At 39.5% G+C, this 27,188-nt stretch overlaps 1 protein-coding gene across 5 annotated transcripts in view; it reads right to left on the bottom strand.

Moving 5' to 3' along the window:
• ABCB11 (ATP binding cassette subfamily B member 11) overlaps window positions 1–27,188 on the bottom strand; it is a 58,549-nt gene that overhangs the window by 8,055 nt on the left and 23,306 nt on the right. For all 5 annotated transcript variants that reach the window (XR_001295128.2, XR_001295127.2, XM_013960661.2 and 2 more), the window contains exons 9-24: window positions 26,694–26,818; window positions 24,964–25,138; window positions 22,293–22,406; window positions 20,121–20,231; window positions 19,858–19,983; window positions 18,424–18,627; window positions 17,532–17,702; window positions 15,968–16,169; window positions 15,138–15,216; window positions 14,046–14,181; window positions 12,318–12,482; window positions 6,782–6,886; window positions 6,520–6,681; window positions 4,183–4,386; window positions 619–860; window positions 351–507 (exon numbers count right to left, since the gene is read on the bottom strand). Coding sequence is in view for 3 of the 5 variants with exons in the window: in XM_013960661.2 (XP_013816115.2) it covers window positions 351–507; window positions 619–860; window positions 4,183–4,386; window positions 6,520–6,681; window positions 6,782–6,886; window positions 12,318–12,482; window positions 14,046–14,181; window positions 15,138–15,216; window positions 15,968–16,169; window positions 17,532–17,702; window positions 18,424–18,627; window positions 19,858–19,983; window positions 20,121–20,231; window positions 22,293–22,406; window positions 24,964–25,138; window positions 26,694–26,818 (2,478 nt within the window). In the remaining 2 variants the exon portion in view is untranslated. The remainder of the gene's footprint in view (window positions 1–350; window positions 508–618; window positions 861–4,182; window positions 4,387–6,519; window positions 6,682–6,781; window positions 6,887–12,317; window positions 12,483–14,045; window positions 14,182–15,137; window positions 15,217–15,967; window positions 16,170–17,531; window positions 17,703–18,423; window positions 18,628–19,857; window positions 19,984–20,120; window positions 20,232–22,292; window positions 22,407–24,963; window positions 25,139–26,693; window positions 26,819–27,188) is intronic.

Here is a 27,188-nt window from a genome sequence, read left to right as displayed (position 1 = left end):
ACACCCTCAACTTTTTGATGTTAAACTGAAAAGTATCTACTATAAGCTAGCTGTGATCAGATTTATGAGAGCTGTAGAATAGAAAGAAAAAGCATACTATTCTGTGAGTCATCCAAACTGGTCCTATTCCAATTTATAGGAGTGTTGTACTGAGAAATTCCTAATAGCTACACTTAACATTACTCTTTCTGTCTAGTACAGAGCTCACTGATTCCAAAAGAGCAGACACGTAACAAGTATACAGCCAGCATAATCTTCCAGTGATCCTCATTGATTTATAAATTGTTACTGCAGCTTCAGTGCTTGTATTGAGCTGAATGACATCTCAGATTGCTCATCTCCACTCTTACCCATTTTTCCCCTTTATCACTGTAAACACTGATTTTAGGAAGCCGATCAACCAACTGAAAAAAACGTGCAGCAGATGTTTTGGCTTTGGCATAGTTTGGAGTATAGGAAGAAGCTCTTCCCAAGGCAGTTCCACTGGTCACAATAGCAGAGATCACCCTGCGGGAAAGGGGAAACGTTCATCTTGGAAGGCTGCTGGGAAGTGACTGCTCCCCTGAGAGCGGCCCACGCTGCAGAGGAGCCTGTTTCCGGCTCCAGGCACGCTCTTACCTGAACACGAAGCTATAATGGAGTCCTTCAGTGTCAACTAGAAACCCTCCATATCTATAAGAGACAGAATTGGCTATAAACACTATACTCTGGGCAAAGCCATAGCAGATTCCATAAACATTTGCTTTTTTGATTGCAGCTTTGTAGGGTATTTCCAGGTGCTTCTCATATCTATCAATAAACATCTTCTCCTTTCCTATCCCAGCTACAGTCCTGATGTTAGTGAGGGCTTCACTGGAAATCTGGAGGAAAAAAAAACAATATATGGGTAAAACCTCTTAATTTTTACTTGGAAAAAAGCAGAGTACTCTCTTTCACAAATACACAGTTCTTTCACGAATGCCTGGCACTAATGCCATACATAAATTGTTTCAGATATAATACAGATTGTTCCAGATCTCAGCCAACCTAAAGAGACACTTTCCTGCAAGCAACACCTGCTAACATCCTCAACAGTAAAGCTCTGTCTGTTAGAGCAAGTTATTGCAAGCACACTCAGGAAAACAGGCACATTCTCTCACTTGTGACTTATTTTCATGCAGTGTGAATAAGTGGGACATCTACTCCTTGGTAACTGACAGCGTTCTCTATTTTGTGCATCCCTCTCAATACAGGACAATGATGTTCTAAAATAAACTCAAATATTTCCAAAATTCACTTCTCAATAGCAACAATCTCTAGCTGAATGGAATAATACATATTTTAATTTTGACAAATGGTACTTTTTTAAACAAATTTGTTTAGGGACACTTATTTCCTTGCTTGCATGTGCCTATTGTTTGAACATGTTTATTTCAATTATTTTGTGTGTTTTACTTATACCAATAATCAGGGAAAGAGATAGAAGGGATGCTATTCCCCACGTTCCTTTTGTAAATAAGAAGCACTTGAATTTACTATGCTTCCTCTCCTTCTCGCCCTCATTGTTTTTCTTGTTAATGTCCAAAAAAGCCTGATGAGATGAAACATATAAATGAAAGACGACATCTTGATTCCTCTAAGATCAATGACACAATTTCCAGGATTTTACCTTGTACGTAGACAAAGAGTAAATAAATGCCTGCCTATGCACATAGAAAAATGCAACACAGGAAACTGAATTCCCATGATCTTTCTCTGTGGTCTGGAAACCTCTCTGGAGCCTTAATTAATTGTAGGCTTTACATTAGGTTTTGTTCCTAGTCAGAATTTGGTTCTCCACCCCACAAACTGGCACTGCAGTTTCATCAATAGGAGTACCTTACCAGGTTTTTTTCTAGCCAAAATTAAGGATCGAATCTGTTGCATTATCATATAATTTGAAGGAGGGGATAAGTAGGTACTGAGAATTGTGGTGTTCAGCCTGTGCTTTTCTATGTTTAGCACGGCTGACGAACAACCATTGTGGAGACTCAGAAAAAGCCTTTTGCATTTGGGTGCAATGCTGGTGAATAAATTAGAAAATAACACCAGACTATCGCTCAGTGCCAAAACTGCTGAAGCTTTCAGTGCCCTTCTCATCCCAGTCTCTGGGTCATTCTAGTGACCACAGGCTGATGCCTTGACTCATTAGTGAAGCTTCTCTGTTGAAATCTCTATGTTAGTTGCAAGGTAGTATTTTGATTTATCACATTTTATAAATAATTAAACAGTTCTGAATGTGACTGACTGGTCAGGCCTTAGTTGTTCATTGACTTTCTGGAGTTGAAGATTGTTCTTAACAGTACTGCAGAGCGGTCCTTAAGGGTATTTGTTTGATTAGTGATACCAAAGTCAAGTAATGCTAATTCAAGTAATATCCTGTGTCCATTTTAAAAAAAATTTCTAGAAGTCTGCATGTATAGGCAGTCAAAATGTATATTGTGCATTTATTTGTTTACTTTAAGTTAAACTCTGTGTTTCCATTTGTTACATATTTTGTTTTTTAAATCACACCCAGAAGCAGGAGTTGAACATTTGCTTCTCTGAAAGAAGCTAAAACAGGGAGCAGCCTGGGCGAGCTGCAGCAGGGAATGGGAAAGAGACAGGCAGCAGCTACAGTGCTGAACAGAGCGGAGGACTCTACTCCATACACTTGCTGCACTGATTAGGTGCAGGAGGAGGCTAAAGATACTTGGCTGAGAGCTCAGATGAGTAGAGATGAGGCTCAGACAAAGCTGGGTAGAAGGTGAGATGTGTTAGAGACTTGGTGGGCAGGACTTTAATGTAGGAAGCAGGAGAAGGGTTGGAAGAGGAGCTCTGGAAGGGTCATTATGAGACGGGATAAAGGAGTAGCTGGGAGCTCGGGGAACGGGAAAAGCTCTGAGGCTTTGGGGAACCTTGCAAAGCATACTTTTTCTGACACTGGAAATATGGCAGCCTAAAGAGGGATAAAAGCTCAGATGTTACCCTGAGAGGGGAAATGACTGAGGCGGGCTTCATCGTGTTGCCTGTCTTCCAGATCCCCCGCGTTTCTGATGCAGCTCAGTTCCTGCACTGTTGTCCGAGGCATGTTCGCAGTTGCTCAGGTTCTGGCTCATGTGCCAGAACTTAGTGACCAGAATTATTGTCAACAGAGTTTGAGTGTTTCAAAGACAGCAAACCTGTCTGCTGCTCTTTCTGGTTAGGAACAAATTCGCTGAGGAAATGGCAATCCTTTTTCTTGGTCCCCATCTTTTTCTAGTCAGCTATATGACCGGAGCCTGCTCAGCCCATGCAAACTCTGTGTAGCTGCAGATCTGTTGACTCTCTCCATGGAAATCTATCCTCAGCCCTCAGAGAGGCAGTTCTCAGGGTCCCGCAGCCAAAGCAACACGGGACGGTGCTAATTGGGAAACTGGAGCAAGAGTAAGGGGAGGAGGAATTTAGTCAGGGGTCACTAAATACAGGGTGTGTTGCTCCCAAGGGAAGCGAATTCCTTCCTTGTCTCCCATGCTGGTTGTTTTAATACCTGCACACACCTGCTTTCTCCCAGCCACCAGGAAGGACATAGAAAGCATTATGAGAAAGTGTTACATCTCCTATACAAAATAACAAAAAGGCGAATGCTCATCTGTATGAAAAATGAAGCTATACTAGCTGAGAAATTACAGTTGATAGAAATTTGACTGCTACAACACAACACAAAAATAAATACAGTTATGCTTGTGATCTAGCAGCACAAATTGATAGGGAAGCTGCTAAACGATAGGATTTACTGAAGAAACAATTCTCTCTCTCCTCTCTAAAATCAACAAACTTGTTATTCATCACTGAAGTCTTAGGTGTGATGATTTCTGCACGAACTGGTGCCCCTGCTCTCTGAGAACAGCAGAATCACAGGGAGCCACCAAATGGGCATTTAAACAAAACCCGACAGCAGTGCAACTGAATGAGCAGAGATCTGTGCAGAGCATTTAGGTCCAACGCCTTTTGAAAAGCAAGTCACAGTCCAAGCAGTAAGTATTTTTACAGCTAGGGAATTCCCATGGCTTTACAAGCTGAAATATTACAACTTATTTGCAAAATGTTGCCAGTTCTGTTACATTTGAATTATTGATGGTCCCAAATTCCTGACTTTCAGCTCCCTGTAGCTGCGAATATAAATTACTTTTAAAATAATGTTACCCGTCCAGTAGCTTCCAGAGCTTTCTTGTCCTGAGAGGCAAATCCTGTCAGCATTTTGGCCTGCACAGTTCCAGATAATGCCAAAAATGGCAGGAAACACATTATAACTAAACTCAGTTTCCAGCTGAAGTAGAAAGCAATAATGATGGCCACTCCAATGTTGGTAAAAGAACTGACAATCATTCCTATCTGGGATCCAGTCGCCTTCAAAGAAAAGAAAAGGAAATAATTGACTTGTACTCCAATAGCAATTTCAATAATCTTTAAAAAAAATTTTCCTATAAAACTTAGGAAAACTCTAAATGTCATTAAAATACCATAAGGCACCAATGGCTGTTGACATCACTGGAATTTAGCCAGTTTAGATACACTGTTTCCCATTAATTGTATCAAGAGAAGGAATGCAAGTCTCCGATATTATTTTGACCTACCAAACTTTCCAAGGAGAACTGAAGAAAATTGTTCCTAATGATACTAACAAAGACAATCTAACTATTTAAATAAGTTCCCTTGGTTCCTTGAGGAATTCCTTCTGAATACTTTGTTTAGCCCATATATTTATCTACCTTGATTTAAAGAATAAATACAACCCTTTTGTAACTTAACTATTAACACAACAAAGTCTCAGCAGTGCTAAAATCAGCAAGAAACATTAGCGAGAAATAGTGAATTAAAGTCACTGTCTGTTAGGGATAAATTTTAAATACACCTTTGACATCATCTTTATTGTCAGTCATTCATCTTTCCCTCATGTACTTCAAGAACAGTATTCTTTGTAACAAATTTGACTTATTCGCTCAGAAGTTCACTTTTTCAGTAAACAGCAGCACTAAATAGGAACTAAGCTGCTGTGAGTTAGAAGAAATACACATTTCGTATTCCCAATCATTTTCAGTCAAATTCACACACAGCATTTGAAATTCCAGCACAAAATGCTCATCATCCCCTTCCCCTCTGAACTGGAGCAGCAGGGCAAAGTGGCCCAGGACCGCCTCTGGCCTGCCCACGGTGGCAGGTGGGTCCCCCAGGCGTACAGAGGCCAGCGTAAGGAGCAGCCATAGGGTCTGCTCGTACCGTATGGATCCTGCAGCTGTAAAAGCCCAAGAGCCTACTTCTCACTCCAAGCGCAGTTGAAGACATTTTCAAATGCCGGGCGCTGCCTACATCTTCTCACCTTCAGCTCCCTCTGCAACTGCAGCAGCTAGCTGAGCGCTGCGTCAGGCTGTGAACAGTGGAGGACGTGCTGCTCAAGCAGCCCTTCCTTCCTCCAGGGCTGTGGGCCGAGCGGCCGTGCCTCTGCGCACGACACTTGCTTAGAACACAGATGTCCCGCAGGGGACATTACATTGTTCAGTCAGTGTTTTACGGGTTTGTTTAATTCAATTAAAAAGTGCTCTGGGGCTGCAAGGGCTATAAGAGGAGCTTTGCAGCTGGTTTCAGATTCTCAGATTCTTTGGAAACAGCTGATGACAGGACCTTTGGGAACTTCTCTCATTTTTCTTTTAAATTCTTAAAACCTCTAGAATTAATAATTAAAAAACTCCTCACTATCATCAGTGAAGCTGAAGCAGGACAATTACTAGCAACAAAGAAATCTGTATATTTCTTTCTTTCTTTCTAGAAAATTACTTGTGTTGGAGCCAAGTAAAACGGCATCTTGACTCACTTTTACCAGTGCCTCAACACAAATAAGTAATATGTTTATAACTCAGTATGATTTAACCTTCATCTGCTAAGGAACACACTAGATGGGGTTAGTGGTTCCCCTTCCCAGACAGCAACTCACACTAACTGTATGGATCTCTGGCTGGTGCACTCTGTGTTAGTGTAAATTGTTTTAAAGTGGACTGTCAGTTTAAATCGAAACTGTCACATACAATAAGCACAATATCATGCTGAAAACTTGAAAACATGATTAGTGATGAATAAAGCTGAACACTAGTCTGACATGTTTTTGAAATAAATATTAAGCATTGTGGCAAAAAGCTAAAAAATGCGTTTTCAGAAAAAAGAAATTAAAAACTTTGCACTGAATGCTCCTCCTGGTTCCATTGCTGGTTCATATTAATTTTATTAATTTTTGTGTTCTTGTTCTGGTAATACAGGCACAAATAATGGGGAGTACATTGTGATACTATTTTTGCTTTTAGGTAAATACAGTGAAAATAATTTCAAGCTGACAGTCTAAGACAAACAGAAATAGCTTGATTGACTGATGAAGGCTGGATCTATCCTGACATTGCTCTTTGCATACTAGCCAATTTTGGGGACAATGTGCTAAAACAGGCCTTCAATCAGTGCTTATAGTAAAGCAATTCTTAACATATCATGTCTTACCCCTTGGACCTGTGATGCATCTGTTGCAAGTCTTGTAGTCAAAGCACCAGGGCTGTTCCTCTGGTCATCAAACCAACCAATCTCTTGCCCTAGCATAGCCTGGAAACCGATTTTCCTTAGCCGTCTTGTAAGCAGCTCACCAGACTTGGCAAAAGTGTATCCCTGGAGTGCATAAGAATAAATACAATTATTGTTCAGAAAGCTATACACACAGAGTGAAAGAGATGAGAAACAAAATTTACCTATATTGAACTGCTATTACCTGTAGAAATTGCGTCAGAAATGATACAAGTCCAACTAAGACAAAGAGCAAGCAGATACCATTGATCTGTCTTCTTTGTTCTTCTTCATCAAGAACGGAGAAGGTCTTTGGGAAAAAATGGGTGGCGTAGTATTAGAAGTGTGTGAACAGGGGAAACAGAACTTACAAGTTAGGTGAGCACCTGCAACGGGACATGACAGAATTTGGTTCCATGCACTTAACCTGTGGGTAGCCTTTCCAGGAATTCACAAACTCCAAAGTTCTTCATATAGTTATTGCGGTGGTAGTTTCCCAAGATCATGATTCACAACAGGCAGTGGGATGGACAGGAAGAAATACAGGCCAACAAATGGGAAGCACCAAAGAAAAGACTGTATCTGAAATCCCGCCTCTCTCCCAGTCACTGCCACTAAGTGCAGCCTGCAATGAGGCATCAGTGTGAGGCTGGGATTCCCGTTCTGCAACACCATTCTGGCCTGCAGCGTTTAAGTCACTGCTTTGGACACACACACCCCAGATTCACCCCAGATTTTCCTAAACTAAGTCTGGGCAGAACATAATGCTTTTTACTCCTGTTAAAAAACAGGTTTATTACACTTGGTGTCTGCACATACTACTATTATTTGCTGCCCATGCCTAGTTATAGTTAATCAATCATCCCTCCATTGTAAACAAGATCCAGTCTTATAACCAGAGAATAGCAATAAAATAAATCGCATGGAGACAAAGCAACAGTGCAGCAGATCCCTTAACTCCTTCCTAATCTATGACAATTGCTACCTCATTAGGCTACACAAAATGAAGTACTTGTACATGAATACACCATAGGATGACTCTCCTCACACAGCTCTAATTGATGCTGTTTTAATTGCTATAGGTAGGCTTCAAGTGCAACCCACTGTCCTCTGCTGAAGCAGTGTGGATAGGAGCTATTCACTTCCTGCTGGATACTTGAGAAAAAGCATCATTAGTGCTTAAAGCAGAGCCCCCCTCCACCCTCCCCCCAGTCTTCATGGCATTTTCCTTTTATCTCTCATTCTTTATAACTGATCTTTTTCACCAGCTGGCAGTGTTATTGGCTGATAATGAAGTAATGGTCCAAATCTAAGTAGCCATCCTTTAGCAATTACTTCCACTCACAGCAATTGAAATGTAGGTCAGTTAACCTACCTGAAATTGTTAAACTTTTTTTTACTACTCACAGGTATAAGCCACAGCTCATGTCTGTACTTCTCCACTAATCTGTTATCTTTAAGGTGTAGTTAAAAATAACTTGAGCATTTGACCTTTACTTAGATCAAAAACATCCTAAATTCATTCAGGTAAGTATCTGACAATAGAAAAAGAAGATGGAATTTTCATTACACCTGCTATATATAAAAATTCCACAAAAATAAACTTAAGTCCTAATCTTAAAAGGACAACCCAAGTTACTTACAGTTCAAAGTCATCTCTACATTAAGGTAACTGGGAGGAATTAGAGCATGAACTTGAGAAAGAGAAATAGCTATTCTCTACTGGAAATTCTACTTCAAAGTATTTTCAACTTTGTATATCAGTACCCTGGCAACAAAATAAATCCTGCAAAGTCCAAAATGATAATATTGAAACAGCATTTAGTGTTTCAAGCTAAGGTCTGCTCCAAATCCATGATCAGTGTCAGTAGTAAGGCATATGACTTTTCAGACTAATCTTTTCTGTTTAAAGAAAATTACCCATATGTTTTGAGGAAAATCTCTTATTTTACTCCATCATAACAAGAACATAACATATAATGGTCTGCTGCTGTTCCTATCCCCTTAATGAAATCCATTGCACCTCCAGTAATTCACATTTGATCCTGAACTGAACTGGCTATGAACAGCTTTCATCTTTGTAACTTATGTAACCAGAGAAAGATAAACTTAAGATTTTTTTTTCGAAGCATTCCAGGTTAAATACTTGGACTGAATGAGACACAAGAAGGTGAACTCGGTGTCATGAGGACTGTGTGCTACAAGGATTCTGTATTTGAGAATTGCTGGAATGGCATTTTCTCTGTCATCATGGTACACAATATCTAGACATGAATGGGAAAAAGCATGACATAGTAACGATCTTGTCATGCATATAGCTAGCCTAAAACATAACCATGGGAATAACTACTCATCATGCACTAGATGTTAATTACAGTACTATGGTACTCCTTCATACGAATAAACATCAACAAAAATCTCTGCTGAAGTGAATAGAAATTTTAATGAATAAGGCTAATAAACAATGTGATAAATGCTCTGTGTGATGGATCATAATAAATACAAAGCTGTGAACTAGGATGAAAAACACCTGTACTCTCCAGAGGTGCAGATGGCTTTCTGCAAGCAATCTGTGCGTTCTCTCTGCATAGTTGGAATGATCCCACACATTCATTGAACTCAACATTTTTTTTTTCCCTACTGTGAAATTTCCTCTCTAATTAAATACAGAAATATCAAGTCAATACCAGACCGAACACTGAAGAGAGAGGCAAAGATAAGCAAAGGAAGACACCTGTCCTAGGACCCTAGGGGGAATCCCAGTAAGTATTTTTGCTCGTTATAAACAGACTTGAGTTCATTGCTTCTGCATGGCTAGATGGTAGGTGAGATTAAGTAGGAGTCTTCATTTCAAGAAAGTAAAGGACAGCACTATTCCTGGTTTTAGGGAGGTTGGAACTGGGGTGCTCATGAAAGAGAAGGGTGCAGTGAATCTTCCTTTCTCTAATATTCTGCCTGTATCACCCACATTCAAGGTGGCGCCACTGCTTTTTGTTATGCAAGAAAGATGCTGTGAAAAGCCCCCTGCAGTGGCCAGGCTCTCTGCTGCTCCTAGATAAAGGCTGGGAGAACTCCAGTGTCTGCGAGACACCCAGGAGATTTCTGGTGAAGCCAGTTATCAGTCAGTATGGGACTCTTATTGCAAGCCCTAGATTCAGGAAAGCATGCCAGCTCAAGACAAGCAATGGGATGAAGTACATGCTTACACTCACTCTGAACAGAGGGCAAGAGTGCTTTGTTGGATTAGGACCACAGTGCAGGTCTCCTCATCACTGTCCTAAAGAAGCAAAAGTGGATAACAGTGGTTGGGAAGAGATGTCTATATTGCAAGCAGAGGACCTTTTCCCTTGAAAATTTGTCCTGTAAAACTTAACTAGCTGGTTCTGTGGTTATCCTAACATGCTCAGCTATATTCTTGAACTATGATCTTAATTATAAAAAATAACACTGGTTACATTAGCACGTAGCATGGACAACAGCATCAGGTCAATAAAAAGGAAGAGCTGGTGCTATATGATCCAGATTATACAAATTTCAGCAGTTTTACTTTGGACGATCTTTAATCTGGGGTCATGGTCTACACGCCCAGTAGTGGTTGGAGCACATCTTCCAGTTCAGTTTCACTGGAAAAGGATCCATTCCCTGTGCTCTGAGACTACTCCGCCCTGGGAACCAAAGTATAGTAAGAAGGAAAAACTGAGAAATTCATTCCAAAGATGCACTTCTGATCTGAACTAAACCGCTAAAACATACCCAATATTGTCCAGTACTTTGTTTACTTTTTGGGTCTAACTTCTGAGAACCCTGAAGCCAGACTTTGCTAAACTTTTTTCATTCCATAACTGTGGGTTTTTTTCTCCTCACTTCCTCAACTGTATTGCTCCCAGAGCACAAGCCCACACATCTGTCACTACGTCACTGAAGATATTCAAACAACACTTGGAAGGCAGATGCATGTTCCATTTGCCTGCCTTGGCACTACAGGCAGAACAAAAATTGCTTAAAGTTATGGATAATAAAACACAGATGTTGAATTTCACTCATGTTTGTTGTGGCCTCGTTTTACTTTGCAAACTCTCTCCCCTCCCATAGACCCAGACCTTCAAGAGAGGGAATTTGTCCTTGGCAATGAAGGCATTCAATATCTTGCAGGATGACTTCAGGCCCAGAACTTTCAATGTTTGGCAAACCTAACTCTCAGAGGGGATCAAAGGTTACAGCCATTACAGAATAGACACAGCAGTGCCTCATCTGCTATCTAGTGAAAGCCATAGTCATTAGCTTGAGGTCTAGTCACTCAAAAAGTGTTCAGAGATGGTAGAGGTAAAGGCTAAAAGGCTGAGCACATTGTCCAGGAGCCACAAAGTGGATCAACAGGGACTGTAATGTCTCTTGATCTGCCTGTCCCTGGATTTTAGATAGCAAACATCAAGCTGCAGATAAATGTGATTCATAGTCCTGAATAACTTCCTAGAGAGAAATGTCTGAGCCTTTATTTAAAACAAAACAAACAAAAAAACATCAACAGCATGAGGTCAATCTTTTATTTAATAGATTGCAGGCACTGTTACTAGGAACATTTTCTCAGCCCTTTTCTAACCTAATCTCAGATGCTACATCATGCATTCACTCTTTCCTGCCTGAAAGGATTTCAAGCTCCGCTTTGTAGAAGAGTGCCTACCTTTTAGGCTATGCATTCTTTGCGCACGTACATACCTAATCTGACCTAAACAATTCAGTGGGGATCACAACACAAGTTTTATGCTGTCTCAAGTGGTACCCAAACTGCAAAACTATAGTGTCATTCCCAGTTTCTTCCCAGTGTATATGTCATTATTTTACCCAATAAAAAACAGGTTCAACAGAGAGTAGAGGAAATCCTACTGATTCTTGAAAATTAGGATACTATCCTAGGCATTAATTAGAGTAGTGCTGAATTTGTTCAGGCAGCCCTCCAGTCTCCCACTAACTTGGCCAATGTTTTCACCAAAAGCTACTTTGCAAAATGGGGAAGTATCCCCTCTTTCTATTTTGGCAGGCTTTTGAAGGAAAACCAGCCACAGCTAACCTCTTGAAAATTTTCAAGTAATGCTGTGGATTTTGATGGTAACACATCCTTCAATGAACACCAAGGCTTAAAATACATTCCTATTTCCTGTTCGTCTTCCAGGCTTGTTTGACACAGGTCTAGTTTCTGCTGACAGCTGTGAATCCTGTTACAATGGTCTACCTCTCCCAAGGTGTTTTGTTGAGAGCAGGCAGCAGAACTGCATGTTCCAATAGTTCAATAAACAAAGAGTTCAGTAGTTTTTGGATCTGATCCAAAGCTTTCTCAAAGGCCTGGCCAAGTTTGTAGAATAAAGTCTGCTGGGAGGGACCTCTGCACATCTCCCTCCTTGCTGTACCTGGGTCTGAGGTACATCTTGCCTCATCTAAAATAAACAACGTAGGCACATACTGAAACCCACTCCCAACAGTTCCTGGAAAGTGAATGAGAGGGAGAATGAAGCACACATGATAAACACTAATGATTCTACCCCCTTAAGGAAGTCGAATGATACTGCGATGACAGTGATTTAAGTAACTATACTGAACAATTGCTTATAGGCAAGAACATAAAGCTCATTTACTAGACAAGGTTAAAAGACTTGTGCAAAACATATCAAGTTCTGCCTCACAGGATCCTTCGCTCCCATTTGCTTAGGAGCAAAAATACACTTTAAAATATTAGTGTAACATACCCCAAGAATCTGACTGAATAACAAAGCATAGAGTGGACTGACTGCTCCATTCACAGCTGCTCCCAGAGATCCAAGCACCATGTATGGCCATTCTGAAGCATTGTATTTCAAAATCCTGACAAATGGTACAGGCTTGACATCATCTTCATCCACAGCAACAGATTCCTAAAAAATAGATTGCATTTATGCGGGGTGGGGGGAGGAAGCATTCTCTGAATGATGTTTTCCCATTGACAGCGAGGTAAAATAATGAGCATAGGTACTCTGTTAAATGACTGCCTCTAGTATCAAAACAACTAGTCTGGCTTTGTATAGGAAGGAACCATGATGGGTCTTGCCTCCTGTCTTGAACTCTTTTGTAGGATTAGGGAGTCACAAGAGTGTTACATAAATCATTACCTCTATTGTCCCAGGAGAAAAAGAGAGACAGTTATAGCTTGTGCAGCTCTACTGATTCCAAATGAAGAGATTAATTATGACCTGCTTAAGACTTTCAGCTACTGAAACTCAGGCTGTTGCCTTTCTGCTACTTCCAGACGAGGTGCAATGCAATACCCACTACAAAAATTTAAACTCCTTCCTCACAAGGGGACTTTTTATGTCACTCATGGCATGCTTAAGTATTATTTTAGAACAGTGTGGGTGAAGGCACTGATCAGACTTTGTATCAAATAGGCACTAAGTATAATTAGAACAAAGACGACCTGAGAGTGATACCTAGAGCCAAGCTTTATACATGCTAATTACGCCTCCCTTACGTGAAGCATCCTCAGTCTATATGCACAATTCCCATAATTACTTCCAGTAAGTGCAGAGTATTCATCATCAAATTATAACTTATCCTGCAGTTTGATTTTGTGCAGAATTTTTGTAGCACACAGTGCGCTGAGCCCTGTTCATCTTCCTCAGTTCATACAGCTCGAAATGCCCAGACAAGACCGACCCTGTGAACACCTATCTGCTGGAAATGTGCAAGGATAAAGGGATGGAAACATTCTCCTTTTTCTTTTCCTTCTGAGCTAGTGCCATAGTGACAGTCCTAAAGCCTTCTATTTATCCACAGAATAGGCTTAGCAAGAACAAGAGCGGTGACTTCTGACAGCCACTTTCTGCACTGAATAGCTATAGCTTGGCAAATTGGTGCAGGTAGCTTCATAAGCACTTTAGAAATCAATCCACTGTGCATATTCCTAAAGAATTGGTTCTATTCTGCATCATTTTAAGGCATGCTGTCTTTATTTTCTATATTGCTTGATTGCACAAGGACACTGATACAAAGTCTGTTGAAATCAATGAAAGGACTCTGGCTCAGGTTGCAGCGATGTTCTCTCTTTACTCATACCTCTCCAGATGATTTTGAGAGAGTGAAGTGAATTTACTCTTTACTGAACAAGAAGTGGTATCATTTCTATCACTCAGTGGCTGTTACATTTCATAGACTGAACATCTTCATCTACAACATATATCGATCTATCAACAGCTCATGGTCTGCTAGAAATTTTATATGGACAAGTAAGCATAACAGCCATCAAAATGCAGCCTAGAGCTTACACAGAGGATAAGACCCAAAGCTGTGGGTTGGTACAGAAAAAAAAACCATCCAAGAAGACATGTCAACAACTCCTGTAACAGAAGCACTTATCTACAGATTATCAGTATCAAGTAATATAAAAGATGTCCCATTTGTTTACAATTTATTAATAAACTATTGTTTATTATAAACCTGACCTTTTTTGCTGGTTCGTCATCTTCTCCATAAGAAGACATAAGATACACAGACTCTGAATGGTCTCCTGCAATGGATAATGGAGGGTCAGGGACCACATTAGAGAGCTGAGATTTGGAGCGCTGCCGAAGTGAAGCTCTATGAGAAAAGACAGAAACAGTCTTCACAGCTCAGAAACACAATACTTGCTTTCAAGGCAGGTGCAGTTTTAATATCACATGAAATCAGCATTCACTGAACCATAGGAATCCCACTGACTTTTTTTTTTTTTGCCATCTTCTCTCAACTTCAAGAAGAAAATATCCCACAATAAAAATTGCGGCATATTTTCATATTTTCATAATCACACTCCACCCCCACCACTCAGATGTTGTCTTATATGTACCCTGTAATGTTTATTTGTTGAGCAAATTCGTGGGATATCCTACACACAGGATTATTTGCACATGCTCTTAAGATACCAAGTCAATTCACCATTATCACTACAAAGTAGTTTAGTCTAGTAAAACAGGATGCTGAAGCAGACCACCTATCCCCCCAAAAACAGAGCCCTATAAACTGGGAGCCACATATTCGCTCACGTATGCCTGACATGGGCTTGCCTGAAAGAAATAATAAATGTCTAGTACAAGACAGACTGGCCTGTAAAATGTTTTACCTTTCATGAAGTCAAAGCCATAATAAAAACGTCTTTGTACGTTAGCTTTGATTTCTCAAGTAATTCAATAGCAAGTAATTTTTCAAATGTCTGGAGTAAGAGTGCATGAGGTGATACAAATGCATGACTATATGGTAGGAATATTAAAAATGGAACATAAACACAGCAGACCAGAATTGTAGAGGAGGTATTGTGCCTAGAAGGGGAGCAGGATTAAGAGTATTTCTATTTACCCATGGGTCTTCAATCAGCAGCATATCACCCAAGCTCTTCCTTTCCAAGTGGACTGTGTCTTAGTAAATGCTTGCAGCCGTTTGACTCTCTTTGCCACACCATACAGAGCAGTACATAATTAGTACTATTGGTATATTTGGAAAAAGTATAGAGATCTGGAAATATATTGAGATTTACAGTCATCTTCATTTTTAACACTCACCGCAAGCTGGCCCGATAGCTTCCTCTGCTAAATGACTGCACTTTCTCAAGATTTGGCTCAAGCAAGTTATTTTCTGCAGCTGTAAAATATAGTATATAAAGGTCTTCAGTTTGTGCTAAAATTTAATACAACCTAAGTCCCTTGTTGATCTGCAAAAAAAATGAAGTGTCTCCATGTCATAGTTGGAATACTTTGTAGAAAGCAAGGGACATAATACAAACTGTTTACTCCACCGACATAGACATATACCACAGGTTTTATATTAGTTTGCATTTGACAAGATGAAGTTAGGTAAATTGAATATTAACCCACATACCATCTTATCTGGGGTGTGACTGCTGAAGGCTGTTTCCTTATTTTAGCAATTGACCTCATTTTTTAAGATAATTGTATCCAAGGCATGATGCTTCATAAAAATACAAGTCATCCTATTAAGCTTCTATTTCCAGAAGCCTGGATTCAAATCTGCCTCCAGCAAAACAAATAAGGTGGTTTCAGCATACTCTGTAATTTGCCTGCAGTTCAAATGCAGCACAGCTGGATTGTTGGCACTAACAGAGATACAGAATGCCAAGGTATTGCAGGTCAGGATTAATGTTCCGGGGCAGATCTATATGAGGAAGGTCATTCAGTGCATATGTACTAAAAACACTTTGGCCAGGGCTATCAGTGTATTACTTTTAAGGATGCTAAAATTTAGCCTTCAAGGGGGGAAAAAAAGATGTGGGGGGGAGGGGGTGTGGAAAGGAAAACAACTAGCCCCCAATAAAAAATGTATCTCCATTCTGTGGAATTTTACATAACTTTATAAAAGAAAACAAGACACTTACTTTGCACTGGTACTCCAGCAAGCGCCCTGTCTCCTTTGCTTTGTAAGGTCACCAGCATGAAATAAACCCCTTTCCTCTTCAGGAGTTCCTCATGAGTTCCTCTCTCCGCAGCCCGTCCATGCTCAAACCCAACGATGATATCGGCATCTTTGATGGTGGACAGGCGGTGAGCTATTGAGATCGTTGTGCGGCCAAGGCGAGCCTGCCAGAGAACAACAGCCACGTTGCCAGGACAGCAAACGGAAGCACTTGAAACAGTGCAACGTAACCTAAAGTTTGCTCATATCAACAGGAGTCTTTCAAGTGGTTTCAGTTGACTTTGAATTATCGCCATCCATAGCCCATATTTCCATGTATTCTCCACACAGAAAGAGGCAGACATCTTTGAGCTCTTTTGCTAGTGCTCTAAACTGTCTGGAAGCAAGCTGGTTCCAGTATGGAAGCTGTGAAACTGCATTGTTGTGGCCCACAACTTGGGCTCAGCACTGTGCTAATATCTCCAGACTACTTGTTCTTGCCACCTTGGTGAACAAACGGAGAAAACACGCAACTGCCTGAAACTGTGTTCATAGACACAAAACCACAGAATCACACGTCAAGAACTGGAGCTTATTTGCAGCGACTGTTTTTCTCCTCTCTTTTAAGAGAAATCCAGACATCTGCAAAGTTACACATAAATGGCCATTTAAGTATTAATTCTCTGGGACAAGAGAAAAAGGGTTATTTCTGAATGAAACTCGTGTTCTGAATTCACTGCCTTGGCAAGGTCATTCTTGGATTCTTGGAATTAATTCAGAAAGAAAAACAAGATTACAGGTGAAACCTCTGTACAGACTGTAGATTCTTCAAACTTTTGACTTAGCTATTGTCTATGTGTAGAGTTACCAATGACATTCATTGCCAGGGATGGCATTCATTTTATCAAATTTACACAAGACATCATTCAGGCTAAGCTCCCTTTATATTAAATCCATTTATCTAAAATAGGCACTTTTGGTCTGACTTATTTTATATATTTACTGTAGGATTAGATGAATCCCACTTGGGACTGTATCAATTGCATTGATCAAATCTCTGCTGGTTAAAAAGGGGGCCTAGCATAGCTGTCCTGGGGGGAGGCATCTACCTTGCCGGTATTTACTTTTAATCAGACAAATCCTACTAATAATATGGAAAAGTTTCCTTCTGGGCAAGGAGAGAATTGTCAAAATCTTGACAGTCCTGAGCATCTTATTACCTACTTATGCCAAAACCCCTCCCAGGGGGGTTGCTGTGGGACTCAGAACACATGGACCAGATCACAATTCACACAGAATAAGATGGAGGGCAGTGAGTATCCAGAGATGAGCGCTATCTCTGAAGAAAGTGAATTATAGATTCTTGTTAATGTTCCAATAAGAAAGAAATATTTTCAGGCAATATCAAGGCTCTATTTGTGCATATAAAACAGTTATTAAGAAAAGCTTCTCAATGCTTTGTTACAATTCAGCAGCATCCTCCACACAGTGCCTTAAAAACTTATTTCTACCCTTTTAAATCTGATTTATGCTATACTATAGCAAACCTTATGAAGTGCTTCTTGAACAGTAGCTTCACTTTCATTATCAAGTGCTGAGGTAGCCATATCCAGTAGCAGGATTTTAGGGTTTCGCACAAGAGCTCGAGCAATAGCTATCCTCTGCTTTTGACCTCCACTCATCTGGCTTCCACCCTCTCCAACATGAGTGTCAAATTGCTGGGTGAGGGGAAAAAAATGAAAATGAAACACATAACAAAGAGGTCTATGAAGCTTCTGGTGAAGTCACTGGTAAAATGTCTCTCAGGTTTGTACTGGCAGTGGACTTAAAAAAAAAAATTATCAACTTTGAAAGACAAAAACATTGTTAGTGCTCCAGATGTCAAGGACAGCTGATGAAATAACCTCCTTCATAATCAGCACTACATTTTTTTGCCTGAAATGGAATGCTATAGGACTGATCAAAGCCCTGACATCTTAAGGGAGGGAATCAAAGAATAGGGAACCTCTAGGTAACTTACAGAGCTCATACAAGGAGATGAGATTGTGAGATTCAGTATAGACTGTTCAAAAACACATGCAGACTAGTGAGAGTCCTGGGCTCTAAATTGCTTTTGGCCTGAGTAGAAACAGATCTCAGTAGCATGAAAAATACATCTTCCTTTTAAAATCATGTAGATTATTACCATGATATTGAACTTTGTATGTATAACTCCTGAGGAACTAATTCTCCTTGGTTCACTTTTTGCCAAGTTTCAAGGAGGTGAAATATATGTAGTAAGACCTAAATAACTCTTGTCGAAGGAAAGGTTGCTACCTACTGTCAATTTTAATCTTCTGCTCTTCCATCTGAGCTCAAATGGCTGCAAAGGGGGAGGGACAAAGTGATTCTCTATTTTTCCATCAAATTCCACCAAATATTTTAAGAGGCACAGCATACCTGTGGCAAGTCCATGATAAAGTTGTAAGCATTGGCCTCTTTGGCTGCTTTGATTATTTCTTCCATGGTAGCCTCATCCCGACCATAGCGAATGTTCTCTGCAATTGTGGTAGCAAACAGAACTGGCTCTTGCTCAACAATACCAATCTGCGAGCGTAGCCACTGGATATTAAGGGAACGAATGTCATGGCCATCCAGGGTAATCTACAGAGTCAATTAAAGCAAGGACAAAACAAAACAAAACAGTGAGGGACATTCTCTTCCCCAGCTCAGAGACGAAGAAAAACACAATGGAAATAAATATCTCTTTTTGTTTGGCCTCACAAACAAAGCCAGGCAGAAAATAGTCATCAAACTAGTTTCCTGTAAAGGACTTAAAAATTTGGACATATAAAGACATATGTGTTTTCCACTAGTAAAACTGAATTAAAAGCTCCATGGAGACTCAGGTAGAAGAATTATCTGTCCTCTACCATCTGTTTGCAGATACTTTTCAAGACAGGGACATTTTTTTTTTTCCCCAGAGGAAGAGATTTTTGTTTTCTAGCCAGATCTAGTCACAAAGCCCCAAACTACCTCTGCGTGCCTCATTTACTAGTCCTTATCTTTCAGCTGTGAAAAACAAAACTTCTGGCCAAATTTATTCAATTGTTTCAGTGGTGGTGAAGTAGTTAAGGAAGGGAAAGTCTTAATTATAAAATGAACAGGCAAACAAAAGTTAACAAAAATATTCTTCTTGAAAATGGAGAAAGAAAGGTTGTTGTGAGCTGTGCTATTATTTTTTCCACATATTTTCTAATATTTAAGACTATGAAGCACTTTCAGATCTGGTGGAAGGTTCTTTAGGAATATTGAAACTTCAGTCTTTTGGCATGAGGACAAAAAGAAGTCACAGAGAAACTCACTATAACTGAATTCTGTATAAATGAGTTTCACTAAATATATTTTTACACTAAATTGGTTCTTTGTCTCTTTTACTTTCAAATATAGGTTACCATGTATGTGATTTGTGCCAGCTAGGAAAACATAAATGGGATGAAAATGTTAATAGATGCAACTCATATTCATAGACAAATGATTTGGCATATACTAAAGTAGTATTATGGGATAATGATTTAATGTTCAACACAGTATTTCCCGGAATTGAAAATGGGTTGTCACTCCTGAATTATTGTATGGCTAGGTATAGTTTTTACTCAAGTTTAGCACTGAATTTTTATTTCCTCCTAATGTTTTTTCTCTTTCACATAATTATTCTTGATAATACTATTCAGCATTTCCCTGAAATGGACAAAAAAGGATATTTTGCTCATTTCCTTTTTGGATCTGAAAGGAAAAAAATTAAGAGTCTTCCTTTCCACCTTGAAGAAGCAAGCATGTTGCTCTTTTAAGCTCCTAAGACTAGAGAAGCCCTTGCTGGAATGGGAAACTCACCATGCCATCACTGGGGTCATAGAAACGCTGGATGAGCTGTATTGTTGTACTTTTTCCAGCTCCACTAGCTCCAACAAAAGCCGTTGTCTCCCCTGCTTTAATAACCATATTAAGGTTTTCCAAAATCTGGATTAAAAAAACAAAAAACAAAAAAACAAAAAGAATCTATCCATTCTAATTCTCTGTAACTGCTGGGAAAACCAACATATTTTAACTGCTTACAGTAATTATATTCACAAGAGGGATGAAGAATAATTAATTACCTTTACTTCTCGTCTGGAGGGGTAATAAAATGTGACATCATGAAATTCAATTTCACCCTGTACTTTATCCAGCTTGTAGCCATCTTCTGACATGCAGTCAATAGTGGGTTTCTAGGGTAGAATTTAGTGTGTTATTTAATTGCTGTTAAACAGCCAACACTTCTGCAGTAGATAAATATTCCCAATACCATACAAAGCCACAACACTTCTATTTGAACAGCTCTTGGCTGCACGGAAGCAATAGCAGAATCTGCCTCAGGACTACTAGGCAAGAAACGTAAAACTAAGGCCAAAGTGACAGGGCGGTTGGCAGTAGTGGGTAGCTCAGGCAAGATGAATACACCCTCTTCTCATCTTAGGCTTACTACGTTTGCCAGTCATTTTGCTAGTTTTTGATGGAACAGAACAGGTGCATGCAAGAAGCATTTTGACTAAGTTATTTTACCCAGCTTCTCAGGACTAAGATGTACTACTTTGCTCATGTAAACATTCTCTCACACCCCTGAACAACCAATTTGTTGTTGAAAATCTGCACACTTAATCACTTCTTTGTATTTAAAGCATCCATCCTTACATGGCCACTCTTAAGTGTTGGAATCCTGATTTGAAGTTTCTCCATCAAGTGTATCGACTCTCACTGACTGTTGGCCAGGCCCTGGGTATTGTTGAGTGTTAGACATGAGTGGAGAAAAAAAAAGAAATCTGAGGAATCCCAAAGAAATCAGATTTTCTAAGGACAGATCTATGACGAGTTTTAACTGAAGATATTAACTGTGAAATGCAGAGAATGAATTAAAACTATAGCAACACCAATATTTGATAATTGAAACATGTATGATTTTTTATGTAGCCTAACAAACAGAGGGAAGGGAATATATAGAAGGGAATACTCATAATGGAAATGTGTATGTTCTAAGATGTTAAGAACAGCTAAAAGACTGGTTAGTCTTTAGGATTATATCTTAATTAAGTTCAGATATTAAGCTATGAAGAAACAAGGGTTTCACTGATCCTCCAAATGGGAATCTCAGCAAGGCCATAAGTTTAGTGCCAGAGAAAATCAGTATCAGGGCTGAGTTGTGCTTTTACTGTCTAGTCACAAACCTACAAATGTGGCAAGTGGATGGATCTACTTTTGTCACCCTTTCTCTAGACAGATGAAATCTTACTGTAGTTTGTTTTTTTAACCCTAAGGTTATCTGACTCAGCTTTATCTTGATTTTTGTGGCTAATTCTTACTGTTGAAAACTCTTTTTGCTTTTTAAATTTTTCTGTAAAAAACACTTCTCTTATTCATCTCTTCTTCAGCTTATCTTAGAGCAAAACCTTTAACTTATGAAGCACCACTTACAAGGCACATGTGTTATTATTACAGAACACTGAAGGATAACTAAAAAGTCTATTAGCATTATGACAGCTTCTCTAGCCTTCCTTATGTACTTTAAGTGCTCTTTAGAGGACAAGCAGCATTTCAACCTGTTTACACAGCACCTAGCACAGTAAAGCCTATCAATGATCAGTGATACTAAGTACTGCTAAGAAATCTACAGTATTTTCCCAATCACTAAATATACACAAATACAGAAAGGAATCCTCATAAAAAATGCCAGCAACTCTCAGACCTTTCTCATACAATCTCATTTCATCTATTTATCTCTCCTGAAAATGTTGTAAATAACATTTATGGATGCTGTGGGAACACTGCTTGTGTTCATTTGGTCTCATTTCACACTAAGGGCAGCTTTGGGACAGGTGACAGAGGCCAGCCTTGCCAACTAATGCCAATAGAGCCACATCCTTTGGCACCGTCTGGAGGCCTGGAGCTAGATTCATGCTGAAACTTTGACTGCAAGCTGACTATTAATGCCTGCATGCAGGCCTTCTGTGGGCCAGCACCGAGCAGTAATTGTATGTAAGGAGAAATGGGAGCAAGAAACAGAAGTAGTTGGTGGAAAAAACGTCATTACTCAGAAACAGGCCACTTGGGGAATCTGTTCAACATCCTCTCTGAACACGTGTGCATGCACCTAGACCTTTCTATTGCACAGTCAATTCTTCTTTAATTGCTCTCATTTTTCCTCATTTACATTGTGGATAAAACTACTCCTGCTTGAGGGCTATTTAATTATTTTTCTACTACCAAGTGACAGAGCTTAAAAATTCATTACTTACTTTATCTATTGTCTCAAAAATGTTTGTTGCAGCCCCACGGCCAGTGGCAAAAGCTTCCAGGCAGGGAGATACTTGGCCAAGATTTAAAGCTCCTACTAAAACGCCAAAGAAAACCTGACAAAATAGAAAAAAAAATTAACAAAACCTAACAGCACATTTTTATTACAGTTTAGAGCTCAGAAATACAAATCAAACTACAGTGGCTTAACAAATTCCTGTGCATCAATTGAACCGCAGTGATTCACTGTACAAGCAAAATCAGTTCACAGCAAAGCAAACGAATGTATCTGAGAACAGACTTCCATTGCCTTTCACAACTTTGTTTCCAGGCTGAAATAAATCAAATTATCTCATATTTTCCCCAGACTTAGAGTATGTGCACCCAGACATTTACTGAGGTGCCACTGATATATTTTTTAAGCCATCTCAGTGTGGTGGTGTGCCTACACCCTTGAAAAAAGGGCTGCAACTGAACAAGGTGGCAAGTAAATCCTTTGGAGATGTCTGTGACCGGTAAGCAGATGAGAGTCTGCAACAGTTCAAAAGCCTAGAGAAGTTTAAAATATATGTGTCTATATAAACTATATGTGTCTGCTATAGGATGTGATTAAGACAAATTAACATCAAGAAAAAATAGACAACCTTTGGCTGTGCAATCATTGCTATTCTTACATGGACCAATGCCTACCAGTAAATCACACTTGCAAAATTTGCTTCTGGAGCAGGTACCAGCTACAGAGAATATTTTGGCCTCCTTCTCACACAAAAGTGAACTGTAATGATTGCTATCAACACTGGATATGCCAGTATTTGACCTGAGACTATTCTGAGTTCTTTATGGCGACATTTGTGAACATTTGCCATCTCCTGACAAATGGCCCAAGGCCTTAAAGTTGACTTTCTGCAGGCAGCAGAAAATATAAATCCTGAGTATTAGGAGGACTGGTATGTAATCTTCCGCTGTAGTTTGACAATGCCTGAGAAGTCTGCTAAGAAGCAATTAAAGACTCTACTAGTCTTTTGAATACAACACAGACTGAAGTCAGGACAGCTGGCAAGGTGTAGAAGAAAACATTACTGTCCAGGAAGAAAGAAAAGTACACAGGACTCAGCTCTCCCTTGCACCACTCTGATATTTACTGAGACTAACCCCCAGGACTGAAGAGAAAGACACTACTCTGCATAATGTGTACTGTAAACATCTATACTGTGATGTATAGATCATGCCATAAATTCATACTCAGCTTTACTACAGACTAATTTCCTTGTATGGACAAGTCCCAAAGCACGTAGGTTACATACATGTCAGATTCTATCATGAACAGGAGGGGAACAGGTCCTGTAGCTTTGATTGGAAGAAAAAGGGAAGGCAACTTGTAATTTATCTCAACTCAGTATGGCTCACGCACAACAGTTTTTCAGAGACTGCAAAGAGAATATTTAAATGTTTTGTATCTATAAACCACCACCCCCCAAACTCACTAGGAGTGTATGATGGAAAATATGAAGTATAAGAAAGATGACTGACAGTTTTGAGAGAGCAAGGGGAGCATAAGAAACCCTCTCTGTTGACAGCTACAATTTTTCAGCTATAGGGTAGCTCCCCACAGTTTGCTATTTGTCATTTGGAACCTCTGAACTACAGTTATCAGGTGCAAGGTAAGGAAATTGCTCAGCTTATTTTTCACAGCACTGCCTTGTGTCAACTACTGGTGCCAAGAGCAGTTGCAAATGATTTCCTGTGAAGGCCACCCTCCTAGAGCAGGATGACTCAATTTTACAGTGTCCTCAGAGTAATTTAGCAAGCTCCATTTAGCAGGAAGTTCTGCACTACATGCTGCTGTGAGGGTTAGGAGCTGGCATGGTGCTCAAGAGACAGAATGATCAGAAATAGATGTTTCACCAAAACACCAGGGCTTACCAAGGTTCAGGAGAAATTTATTCTGGGTCTGAACCAGAGCCTGCCATTCAGACAATTTTGGCTTAGAGCGAAGAATAACTGAAACATCTGTAGATCTTGGTTCTATTGCATTTAGATTATCAGTCTCTAAAGCATCTACTGTGCTAGCAGTGGATGCATAAGAGTGCTGTGCAGGTTAGTATGCTTTTTTTCTCTATAAACTTCAGGAGCCACAGCCATGTGTGTTTTGGCCAGCTTGGGTCAAAAACATTTACATGTTTTTTGTCCCCTGGAGAGCTGGGTAGGAAATTTGCAACAGAAAATGGTGATTCAGCAAAACTGAAACTATTCATATGAGAGAGGTTAGCTTTGATAAAACTTTCTCTGGGCAGGTTCCTCTTTACCACAGTGGGATTTTTCATCACAAATAAATCTCTCCAGAAGAGCCAATATTCCAGAAACTACAGGCAGACCCAGGATTCGAGAAAGCTATTTTCAGGTCTCTGATGTGTAGCAGACACACAAATGCAAGTGTCATTCTGATCACAGTAGGTGACATTTGAAATCTTTAAAATGAACATGGCATTTTTTTTTTCTTATCCAGTTGAGTCATATACTTTTATGCATATACTGAGCAATGACCTTTGAGAAAAAAAACATACAGGGCTTGTTACCACTAGGTAGCAGATATCAGAACATTACAAATATGTGTTGTAGAATTAATGTTTTCAGGGACAGTCCACAAAAGTTAGATCGAACTAAAATGGTTACCTGTAGAAGAGTGCCAGGCGAATATTCTTCTTCTTCAAGGACAAGTTTAGAGCCATACCAAAAAGCTAATGCATAACACAGGAAAATTACAAGCCACATGTAACCAGTGAATAATCCCATTATTATTCCTTTTCGAATTCCCCAGTGCTGAGCAAACACCAGGTTCTTATCATATCTGTAGAAGGATTGAAAAATAAAAGTAGATGAAATCAATTTGATAGAAAATTCATATAAAAAGAGACGAAAATGAGATGCCTTCAATGGTTGACTGTGCTGCAGGGAATTGAGGGTCCACATAAGGTTGATACCTGTTACTCTGAAGTGAGAGATCACTGTTGCTTCTGCTGAAACCAACAGTCCTCCCAGATCACAAAATCATTGTATGTCCTGCTGTAATAAGCACAAGGAATACCACACTTGCTACATATACCTGACCAAGGGATTGGGAGTTTTAGTGGTGTGACACAAGATTTGGCAATTTGGCTAAAGCTTCAGAGAAAGTCCTACAGCCATACTATGTTTCAAATGAATGCAAGAGGTTTGCAACATAACACCATCAAATCATCATATCTTGCGGTGAAGAGGAAAGCACTGAAGAGAACAACCTATAAATTAAGTTTAATCAGGAGAAATACAAAATTAAGTAGCAATCTGCAATCTTGGCAACATAGGAAGTAAATAGTTTAGATTCAGGTGTCTAAAACTCACCTTGTGGTTTTTTGGTTTTTTTTTCTATTGAATAAGCACTTCTGAAAACTTAGAGCCAGATAATCAGAAGTATTTATCACAGAGAATTCAGAAACTATCAGAGAGAATTGAAACTATCTGCCTGTAGATCAAAGGCTCTTATTTTTAGGACCCTGCCAAAAAGGTCAGGTTAAACATCAGATGTCTGTAATAAGACGTGGGTGAACAATGACAAACTGTTCATGAACATTCAGGTAACTGTGAGAAAGACAGTAGTTTTGATTGTTTTCATACCTCTCAGTATTTCTATTTAATAGGACATATTTTTATCAATACCTTTATTTATTTACTTATTTTGAAGTACTTTTAATGCTCATTTATGATTGTTAAGTACTACTACTGTAACTAGAACTGTTACTATTATTTCTGACATTGTCTAATGAATGACTTCCTCCATTTTTCAGGATCCATGTTGCAATATTTTAATTAAAGCAATAAAAGTAACACACATGTATATTACAATTTATGTACAAAAACAGACAAAAAAGAAACTTTTCTTTCCCAGTCCAATCAGACTATTTCCTTTTCCCCTCTTTTTTAAATCATGCAAACATTCCTACTTAAGATAAAACTTTCAGAGTGGGCACAATAAATGGACATCGTCATGGGGGCTCTGGAACTAGTTCTTACTTAGCTTGAAACCACCCAGACTTTTCAGATGAGCTGCAAAAGTGATTTATCAGAAAGTGCTTAAAGGGAAGTTTGACAATATGTTCCTGTAAGTGGGAATGACTTGAAGATAGTATTTCTGATGTTTTAATACACAGATACAGATTGACTGAGTTCCATAACAGTTTTTGCATACATAGTGTTATTTGAAAACTAAATTTCTGTGATATACATGCATACTCAAAATACTCAAAGCTGAAGGATGGTCACTGTTTCAGAACTGAGAGACTAATTGTCAGGATACTGAAGCGTATGATAGCATTATGTTGTTACATAAGAAAAGAAACCAGACACTCTTTACAATTTGAACAAACCTTTCAACTTCTTTCTTTTCCCCACCAAAAGCAGCTACTGTTCTGATGGATGAGAGTACTTCATCAGCCACAGCCCCAGCTTTTGCATAAGCCTTTAATTCTCGGCCTGTCAGTTTTGCCACAGCCTACAAAACCATAAGAAGCGTTGGTTAGGTGTAGACAAGGATGGTGGTGAGCACTACTGACTGTCACCCAGCAGCACCTACTCTGCATGAGTTCACCTCCCCTGCTCTGAGCAAGCTTTTATTATGCATGCTGCCTACTCAGAAACTTCTGTCTTCTAGTGCTAGGGCATATATATCTCTGTAGCATGTATTTTCCATAACAGATTTACCCTCTTGGCCAACCACTCTGCTCCAAATAGCTAGAAAGAGCAGCTGATGACAACTGCTTCCCCTCCCTTTCTGCTGCCAGTTGGGCTTAAGCAATCTGCAGATGGAGGGTATGTGTGTTTCGGGGGGAAGGGGAGGTTAAGCAGGAAGGTTAAGCCCTTAG

This window comes from Apteryx mantelli, chromosome 6 (assembly GCF_036417845.1).
Source record: "Apteryx mantelli isolate bAptMan1 chromosome 6, bAptMan1.hap1, whole genome shotgun sequence".
Lineage (NCBI taxonomy): Eukaryota > Metazoa > Chordata > Aves > Apterygiformes > Apterygidae > Apteryx > Apteryx mantelli.
The sequence above is the reverse complement of the archived record's forward strand: the minus strand, read 5'-3'. Positions and strand labels throughout refer to the sequence as shown.